The following is a 10,345-nucleotide window of genomic DNA, read 5'->3' as shown; positions in this document are numbered from 1 at the left end:
AGCCCTGAAACCACACAGGGAGGAGTGACGCAATTACAGCTGTGCTGTGATTACAGCTCTGCAATTAGATGTCCAAGGAATGGAAGGAATTTGCTCTGACACGGCCCGGCCATTGTGTCACCCGGTGTCTGAAAACAAGAATAACGTGGCAGAAGTGTTCATCACCTTCTCAAACCTCGTGTTTTCCGCTGCTTGTTTTCCCTCATGACAGAAGCCAGTCTCAGGGAGGCAACTTTCGTTTTTCAATATAAGCAGCTGCAGATCACAGCGATATAATTCATTTTTGCTACTGGTACCAATCTAACAGGACCCTGGTTGCAGTTTTTCCCTGCTCTCCTCTGCTCTTAGGGCTCTTCTAGAGCTGCCTCCAATGATGCTGCACCGTCTGCATACTGCAGGCAGGACAGAGGGCTGGGATCCCCACACAGTGCCCACCTGATTTCTCTGTCTGCCAGGAAAAGCACTCAAAAGCACAGGTAGAAGATCCCTGGTGAAGAATAGTGCAGCTTTTAGGAAGAAATCGGGCACTTGGGAAGAGATGGAGATGTTTCAACACCACCATTTATTGGCTTAAAAATCACCAGGTTGGATCATACCAGCTGGTGGGAGATGAGAGAAGTTGTAGAGAGAAGGGAGGAAAGTACCATCTCCACCCCAGCCTTGTTCATCCTGGTCATCCAACAAGGCACTTTGTGGTGCTGAGATCCTTGTGGGCCACTAAAGATGTTCACCTCTATGGCAAAATTATTTTTTCTTCCTAGATACTACCTGGATAGTTTATCTGTTTCTCTCGCTTCCTCCTTCATCATAAACAGAGAAGAATTTTTGCTTCAAAGTTAACAAGCAATACAGCATCAGCCCCAAGTATTTCATTCACATAATGTCAAAAAAGATCCCAGCCAAAACCTCTCTACAGAGGCAGGAAATGCAGCCATTTACTCGTCCCCTCCCCACAGCAAGACAGGGGAGAGAGATGGAAAAGGTAGAAGTGCAAGAACTTGTGGATTGAGATAGACACAGTTTAGTAAGAATGAAAGTGCTGAACAACACAACTGCTCAATTGTGTAATATTCTCAAGCTTCTTTTGAAGAAGCACTGATACACTTAACTCTCACTGAAAATATCTGCACTGTACTTCCATGTAAATACAGTCTCAGAATAAACAGCACATACAGAGCAGTGTTCTGCTTTCCCCTCCAATAACAGTGCATCCTTATCTGGCCCACGGATATCTGCTTTTTGCCACATGTATTCCAAGTCCTTGCAAATGGATATGGCTATAGGCTTTGAATTAGGCTATGCTTGAATCTTCTGAGTTATTGGCTTGAATTCCCTTTTGCACTAGTGATTATTCTGAATAATGGAGGTTATGTTCAAAAACTGTTCACATATGAAAAACAGAGTAGCTATTATAAAGCAGCATTTTTTCAAACCTCCTGCAAGTAAAAATGATTTTTGAGGAGAAGCCTCATCAGAAAGACAAGAAAAATCAAAGTAAAACCTCAAAAGAGCAAAGCACGTAGGCAAAAATAACAGCAAGTACTCAATTCATTAGAGAGAAGGGGAAGAGAGCTAGCAAAAATGGAAGTCTGACATAAACACATGACTAGAACCAATACAATTTTAGCCAATAGTTAACCAAATGGGAGCAGGCTGGGCAAAGTTATTTCAGCAGCTCTGAGCAGAAGGCCACACAGCAGAACTGATGCTATTCAGAAGCGATACTTTCTGAAGGAAACAGAAGATCGTACAACTGCAGCTGACCTGAGATATGAAATGAAGACATACTGACACCTTTTGGGTTTGCACTCGCTCTTTACTAGTGAATGCTTCATTGCCTGACTACGAAAGTCTGCTCCTCGAATGATCATAGAGTGGATTTAGGTGCTTGGGAACTTGCAATCCTATTACACTCAATAACTTTTCAGGCCTATCTAGAGATTATGGAGCACAACTGAACACCATTTATTTTAATATTCAGGCTTAACTACAACTATTTTTCTGAACTAAGTATGTACGGCATTTACACATAAGTATTATTATTGTAAATAATAAATAGCAATACCTATGTATATGTATCACTATGAAAACAACCTCAGCAAAGGGTTGAATCACCATTTGGGTGCAATTAACTCCAGACACAAACTGAGGTACTCCAGCAGGTCAGTCTGAGGCATCTCCACAACTCCCTGGCCAGCATCTTTTACCACTCATAGGCAAGGGGAGAAAATACTAAACAAATCATTTCCATTAACTTGCACAGCTTGTGCAAATTCACAATGCTATGACCTAAGAAGTTTCCCTACAACCTTTTTCTTCTAAGGTGAAAACAAGTATACAACCTTTTCAAATCGTCCAAAACAAAGGATTTCTTAGAGAAGATGTGAAATGAGATCCACTGGCAACAGGACTTTCTATATGTTTAATAATATGTCAAGCCTCTCAACTAGTCATGCAGCAAGTACCTGCTCTTCTCCCACTTTTGTTACTTAATATTAACACCAGAGATGTCAAAACTTAAACATACACTGGGAAACTCTCAAGGGCAATGACATTATTCATAAGCACCTTTTCTTTCTGTCACACAGTACTTCATCAAACAGGACTACAGCCAAGTATATCTGGTCACTTGCTTAATTAAAACAGAACTCAACAGAAAGCTCACAGCTTGCTCTGTGGTTCATCCACAGCCAGTCGTTGTAATGCTTTTGAGGAAGGTTGGATCACAGCTGATATTACAAACAGTACTAAGCTTAAGTTTGTTTGCAATAAAGTTCTTGTTCGGCTCTCAACACAATGGGAAAGCTATAGAGCTACCCATCACTCCCCATTTAGCTATATGTAGCAATGCATTTCAGTGATAATTAACATGGCGAGACTGTAATTGCCTGCAAAACCTGCGGGTGTCACTGTGTCACGACTGCCATACATAAGTGATGTGTTCTTTCTAATATACAAATAAAGGTATCAATGAAGTAAAAAAAGACTAATGGTCACATTTATATTTTTATCTTTTTCAACAGCACTTTGCACACTCCTGTTTTAGAGAAACAAGAACCTACCTGACTGAAGAGGGACACTTGACAACACTGACAAGCTGTTTCTTCACTGATTTTTACCGGAGTTCCAACCAGAAGCCACTCATTAGTAAAGTGCCCTCACAAAACTGGTAACTGAAAGTTGCATGTGGCTAAGTCTAACTCTTCTTCTACCACTTTCAATTTTAGAACTTACATTTTCAATTTAATATTTATCCCCTTTGAAAATCCTAGAGCTCTGTCAAACCCGCAGCACAAAGTCCCATTCTAGTTTTCACAGTGAAAATGTGATATGTCATCAAGAGTCAGCAGGTCTCTGTTACTGAATACCCTTTGGACAAAATGCAGGTAGTATTTCCTATACTGGAATCAAGGGGAGAAAACAGCTTAGAAATTTAAATAAAATCAAAGATAACTTTTAGTCTGTTATTTACATAGTATTACACTACAGGCTGGAAACTACTATTTTCCTTAACAAAAAGAAGGAAAATAGTATAAAAATAGTTGACTATCGTTCATAATAATTGACACTCTGAATGCTGTCAAATTTTAAATGAAGAAAGAATAAGCAGAACCTGTGAAAACAAGTACTGATGTCATAAAACAGAACAAAACTGCCTGGTCTCAATTGTTCAGTAAGAGATGCCAGTCTAGGGAACTTATTCTCAGGCATTTACACTTCACTATCAGAGATGCTCAAGACACCTGAAAAATACTACTGAAACCGAAATATAAGTGTCAGTCAGTGCTTCAGTATAACAACCCAAAGAGTTTTGAAATAACAAATAAATATACACACTCACAGAGCCAGTAAATGTTTCAAGGAAGGGTGGGTTAAGAATAAGAAAATAATTAGCAGCCCTTCCAAAATTTCTTCCCCAAATTTAAGGGTCTATTGAGAGACTAAACAAACAAGTTTGACATAGAATTCTAAGATCCTGTCACTCCTTGGATGTATGTGTAAGTGCTGGACCACACAGTACGATTCTTTCCCACAATGGTAAACATCAAAACAACCATGGCTGATAAACCAGAGCAGTGATTGTCTCATTACTTCCATTAGCACATTCAGAGGCAACTTGGTGGAAGTGCACTGCTATGATTGTACCAATTAAATGTTTAAAACCAGCATCCTAAACCAAAGTTACCTTTACATTAAATGTCCCTGTTCCAAATACTCAACATATCTGTGAGTGCATCAGCCACTGCAGCAGTGAGGAACAGTATAATATGTAATAATAATACCTTCAAATCAAAGCGAAGTTGAGTTTTACCTCCAAAGTCCTTTAGGATTTGCAATGCTTCAATTAACCTCTCAAGGTCTCCTTGGCTCACATCACTTCTCCCAGCTCCCAGGAGGCTGGGAGTCAGGTTAATTTTAGTTGCTTGTTTAAAAACAGAGATTTGTTCTGAAAATTAATCCAACCCTTTGTTTGTTTGTTTTGACAGCACAATTGCAGAAAAAAAGCAGTTGCAATCATCTAGGCACTTTTACAAAGGTATTAATGCCTCTTGCTGTTTAACAGGACAAAGCTTACACATCGAAACTCAACAACTCGATTTATTTAAAATTCACCTCAAAATCCATTGTTTAGTTGTTTTTGTGTTTTTTTTTAATGAACATTAAAAGCATCAAAATATTACTAATTTTAAAAGAACCTTCGTTAAAAATAACATAATTTACATATGGTAGATTGTGGTTGTGAGGGGAGAGAACCAACAAATGGTAGATTAGGCACAGTACTAAGGCCAACATGCCAGAAAACAAAAGAGCTGTATACTCAAAATTTAAAGTGACACAGACAAAACAAAACAATGGGGTGAGAAAACAAAACCAACAGCTTACTTAAGGGCGGTTGCGTAGAGAAAAAAAAAAAAAGGGGTTAGTAAGTTTTCTACCTAGATCTATCCTGTTCATGTATCTATTTTCTTCCATATATAAAAAAAATTGTTTCTAAATCAAGGCAGATTATTATTTGGAACTGTCGTAGTAAAATAAGGGATCACAGTATACAGAGCTTAAAATCCTGTACCAGGAAAGAGGAACGAGTGGTTTACAAGGGGATCATTTAAGTACATTATCTAATTTTTAAAACAGAGATATAAAATATCATTTGCATAGGGATTTAAATATAAGGCCAAGCAGGAGATTAAAAGTAAAATAAAGATTGTAAGAAGGGCACTACGGTGTCAAAACATAGTATTTCCATTTGAATTAATGTCTAATTCAAAATCACAGTATTTTGCTAGTACTATAAACAGTGAACGTCAAACTGTCCCATTCATCTTGAACTGAAAACCGACATTAGAACTTCTAAACAGTACAAAACTAAAGCTCATTGTCTAAACCTGATCAGTGTATTAGCACAGTAGTGCTTGGTACGTACCTGATTTATATACTCTACCTTCTGTAAATAATATAAAGGTTATTTTTTGTTAATAAGTGTGAGATCACAATATTACTGCATGCCATCAGTGGTTTGCAGGCTTACGTGATATTTAATTACTCAGTCTTAAAAAGTGTGAGATCCCACCCTGCAGAATCTTCACCTATCAAACACAGAACACTGTCATTAATAAAATACAATAGAAGTTCCACCACTAACAACTAACATATTAGCCAGTATTGCAGGTCTAAACCCAGTATAGTTCATTATTATTAAATCACAGCAATTTTTGTTAGGAAGGTAACCTGTAGATTTCCAAATAATCTTTTGCATGTATTAAATATAAACAAGTACGTAACTAACGGTTACCTCTTGACATTTCAAGTAAATTATTCAATTGTGAAAGTATTTCTGCAAAAAATCAATTTTAAGTTGTTAAAATGAAGTTCAAATATTAATTTCCATATCTACATGTAGCTTAGTTAACCTAGAATTGTAAGGAATAGTAGTGTAAGGAAAAAAAACTCTCCAAATGAATTAGGCATCAAGGTACACTAACTGGGAATACCTGAACCAACATTGTAACTGAAAAAGTGCATAAACATAGTAATACACTACAAATGTGTTAACTACAGAACGAAAGGTTTTCTGAAAGCAAAGTGGTACTATTTTACACGTTATTTACAGGTTGCAAATTTTCCAGAGACCACATAGCCAATTTATGATCTTAAACTCCATTGATGCTTATGAAGTGTCCTTTGGCTTCCATCCTATTCAGTCAAAAACCTGTTCACACACTGGTGAATACCATACAGTCAAGCAACAGTGCCACGATGGTTTGTCAGATCTTCGAAATTCATTCCTTTCTGTTCCTTGAAGAATAAGCAGAGTTTTCACTTCACACTTTTTGTGGGTGTTTCTGATTCTGTAGACTGCCGCCCATCAGTCCATGCCTCTCTTGTGCTCTTCAGTGCAAGTGTTTTCTGCTGGTCAACTACAACATAATCAACTCTTTCATCTGCCACACTGCTGCCTGAACCGCTGCTCTTTTTCTGGATAAAGACAAGACAGAATGAACAAGCAAGTTAAACTAATAATTTCTTTACTAGAAAATTAAGTACATATACCGAACAGATTCAAAACAAGCACAGGTTTATCTGAAGAGTCTGAAAGAGCCCCTCTGATTGACCTTTGGATAAACTAAATGGGGCGATCTTGCTGGAGGCTCTTTCCCAGCAGCTACTTGTAAAGAAATTCCAAGCTGTTAATGCCAGTCATTTGAAAAGTCAGGACTTGCTTACCTTACGAGGTGGGGTAGATTTTCCCGAATCTAGGTCCAGATCTAAATATTCTACTTGCTTATCTCCTTTAGGTTTTACCATGGGGCTGCTTCCTCCATCAAGACTGTTGCTACCAAACAGATTCTGAAATTGTAACATAGAGAACTTCAGCTGCAAACGTACATGCTAACAATCCAAATTATCAAATATGCTTATTATAACCTGTCAAAACATTGAAGGTTAAAGAACTGAGTTTTTACACCCAGTTAAACCATGCAAGTTTTGTTGATGTTATATAGATACAGTTAAATTAAACAGAAACAGAACAACGTTAAGCCTGGGACAAAATCAAAAGCCAAAGGGAATGGACGGAAGGAAACCAAAAACCACCCCCCATAATTAAGATTGTCATCAAATCAATCTGTACCTTCCACCTAATACCCCTTTCATATCATGAGGTAATAAGGGAGTTGTTTTGGTGTTACACGTCTCAAGTTTAACATTTCTTAATTACAATTTAAAAAAAACCCAAACAACAACAACAACAAAAAACTTTAAATGGCCATTATATATTTTAGAAGGTTTCAGCCTTTCAATGGTAGCAAAGCTTCAAACAAGACTTTTCAGTTTCACTCGAATCTATCATAACTAAGCTTAAAACCAAAATGCATTATTCAAGTTAACAAAACTAAAAGATTATCACTTTGGATAATTTGTGCAGGACTGCCTAAACTGAAGTTGTATTGCATATACCTACATTTCAATTAGCCCAGACTTTTACAACCTCACCTCCTCTGTCCTCTCCCAGCCTGATCCCTCCCTCTTAACAGGTGTTATAGGAACAGTACAATAGAAGGACTCTTCTCTAAAAGATAAAGAAAAAAAAGGAAGACAGAGGGCAGCAGTCAGCAAAAAATGAAGAGGAAGGCAGAAGGAAAGACAGAAGGGTAAGGCTGACAGCAACTTGAAAGAGAGAGCAGAACATCGCTGATTTTATTAAATAAAACAGGAGTGCAGTGTGTCCAAATGAAATGATTCAAAGCTGATGACAGAAAAGGATTTTAAAAGTATGGAGTTCCCACTGAGATGTAGCTGAAGCAAAAAATGAAATAAATAAATTCTGAAAAGTCTATGCATATTTTTAAAAAGGGCTTTGAGATACCTGGAAATATTCAGATTCTCTAGGAAATAAAATATTTTATTGGTTAGAGCTTAACAGGCCGGGCCTTTAAAATTCATGCTGTTATACATTATGTCTGTATCATCTAACGTATTAAGTGGTTACAATGACAAACAAACAACAGGCAAAGTTCTTGTCACCCCAATTCTTTAAATATATTTCTACATATTTAACATAAAAGCAGCATCTGTGTTAAGGTTTCCAGCATAATAATAATAATAAAAAACTCTTAGTCATTAAACATCTTTTTATCTTAAGCAAACTAAACAGGTAGAACACAGGTATAAGAAACCAAACTTAAAATACATTTAAATGAGAATGAAAGGAAATCTGTAGAACAACCCAGGAAAATGAATGGTGCAAGCAAACAGAAGGATACTGATGATAGGCTGTCTTAGCTGCAACACTAAAAACACTATCTTAGCACCCACTGTAAGAATCAGCAGAAATTCCCACTTCTAATTGCAATGCTGCAGTTTTACTGTGGGTAGAGGCAATTCCAAACCTTTGCAAAAAAGGACATTTATTGCATCTGTATAAGGGGACGTTACTGATTACTTACCAGTGCCTCTTGCACAGTACTCTGTGAGGAGCTAAGTTTTTACATCACTGGCTCCCCACAGCTGAAGCGCACTTCACCTAGGAAGCCTGCCTGTGCTGCTGTCAGGTCTGACAGACATTGATCTAAGCATGAGCCAGGACCTCCTGCAGGCTCGTGAGCTTGCACTGAGTCGCAAGTGCCAAAGAGAAATCAGCAGGTGGGGCTCACTCAGGGGGGTCGTAAAAGGTGGTATCCACAGGCAGCTACAGAGCACAAGGGGAAAGAGACTGGAGGAGACCAGGGAGGGTATCTGGGACAGCAGGGAATAGGGTAGCAAGCAGCACTGTGAAGAGCCAAGGGTTAAGTGAAATGGGATAGCACATGCCATAGAAGGCAGCAGAGTAATAAAAAGAACAAAAACAGAGGTAAGCAGATTCTGCCTCAAAGAACCATAGCTTGATACAACTTTAAAGACGAAAAACATATTCCCTAATAAGAAGTCGAAGCAGCAGAAAGATGGTCATCACACTAAAACTACTCTGACCCAAAAACCGAGGTAGCGGTGCAGGTTTTCCCCCAGAGCTTCAAGGATTGAATGGATTAGGTTTCATTTTAGGCCTAGGTTTACTGCTAACCTTTCACTTAACTTTTTTTTTTTTTTTTTTTTTTTTTCCCCCTTGTACTCTCTCCTGAAGAAAACTAGAACAGAAAACCACAGCATATCAGTAACTTCTCTTACCTAGCTCTTCAGTGAATGCTAAATATTTGAGATACCTCCATCCAAAAAGTTCTCCCCAAAAGGGGAAAAATAAGCAACGTATCAAACTTCCCCTCCCACTGCCACGGACCCTCCACATTTCTCAAATGTCTTTTTAATAAAGGTTTTAAGCCTGTCTCAGAGGACCTATGATAGCTCATTTCCCTTGATGCCCTGATATTGAACTGTCGCATGCTCTAGAACTATCTACAGAAGACAAGACAGTTTCTACAGAAGAGAAAAATAAAGTCATCTGCTGATCTATTTTGCAGTCTGAACGTATGCTAACCATATTCCCTATATATGATTATGCTCATCTCTTCCTCAATGAAATCTTATCAAAATTACAATTGCAGTAGAGGTTTTTTTTTTTCTTCTTTTTTTTTAAATTTTGATCTAGACATACAAATGAAGGTGATGTTGAATGGAAGGATTTGTGTTTGCATGATTTAAAAGTAAGGACTGCACAGGAAGAGAGTAGTTAAGATGTAGATTTTACATACTGGGTCTTCAGTGGACTGATTTGGATTCATGGATACATAATTCTCTTCACTGTCGTGCGAGTCACTGCTGGAAGTTGTGCTATGAACTGAATCCGGTCTGGGAGACATGGGAAACCTGGAGGAGCTAATTACCAGGAATTATTTTACAAACAATACATCTTGAATATCTTAAACCTCCTGGTAAACAATAAAAATAAGCACGTTAGAGCTGAAATTGTCATTCAAGACTACTAGAGTGCCTCATTGTTTGGTTACACAGTCCTTCACATACATTATTAAAAAATAAGAATTAACATTGACATACTTCTGTCTTAATGCATGCATACACATACACACAGTTCCAAAAGAATCTATATTACACAGGCTGAAAATACAACACAGATGTATATATACATTATTAATGCTATAGTCAACAGAAACAATCCAAATGAAGAAAAGCTAGGAAACTTACTCTCGCGCAAAGCTTCTGGTGATAGGAGATCTAACTGGGGCTTGTAATTCCTCCCATTCGGGCAGAGGTTTTATTTCTAGAGGAGCTGGTTTTGCTATATAAGAACACAAGCATAAAACATTCTTAAGCAAGCTTAAATTTAATAGCTTTTCCAATTTTTAATGTCAAAAAAATACTGTTTATTGAATGATAAGCACTAGTTAAGAAG

At 37.7% G+C, this 10,345-nt stretch overlaps 1 protein-coding gene across 6 annotated transcripts in view; it reads right to left on the bottom strand.

Moving 5' to 3' along the window:
• Positions 1–4,572: 4,572 nt before the first annotated feature.
• Positions 4,573–10,345, bottom strand: part of GAB1 (GRB2 associated binding protein 1) — an 89,496-nt gene continuing 83,723 nt past the window's right edge. For 2 of the 6 annotated variants that reach the window (XM_015861136.2, XM_015861140.2), the window contains exons 9-12: positions 10,138–10,231; positions 9,687–9,810; positions 6,727–6,849; positions 4,573–6,477 (exon numbers count right to left, since the gene is read on the bottom strand). In XM_015861136.2, the coding sequence (XP_015716622.1) occupies positions 6,319–6,477; positions 6,727–6,849; positions 9,687–9,810; positions 10,138–10,231 (500 nt within the window). In that variant the 3' untranslated portion in view covers positions 4,573–6,318. Of the gene's footprint in view, positions 6,478–6,726; positions 6,850–7,494; positions 7,571–9,686; positions 9,811–10,137; positions 10,232–10,345 lie in introns of all 6 variants that reach the window. The other 4 variants (XM_015861139.2, XM_015861138.2, XM_015861137.2 and 1 more) reach the window with 3 other exon arrangements.

The sequence above is a fragment of the Coturnix japonica genome, chromosome 4 (genome assembly GCF_001577835.2).
Source record: "Coturnix japonica isolate 7356 chromosome 4, Coturnix japonica 2.1, whole genome shotgun sequence".
Lineage (NCBI taxonomy): Eukaryota > Metazoa > Chordata > Aves > Galliformes > Phasianidae > Coturnix > Coturnix japonica.
Note: the sequence above shows the minus strand (reverse complement) of the source record. Positions and strands in the feature narration are given on the sequence as shown.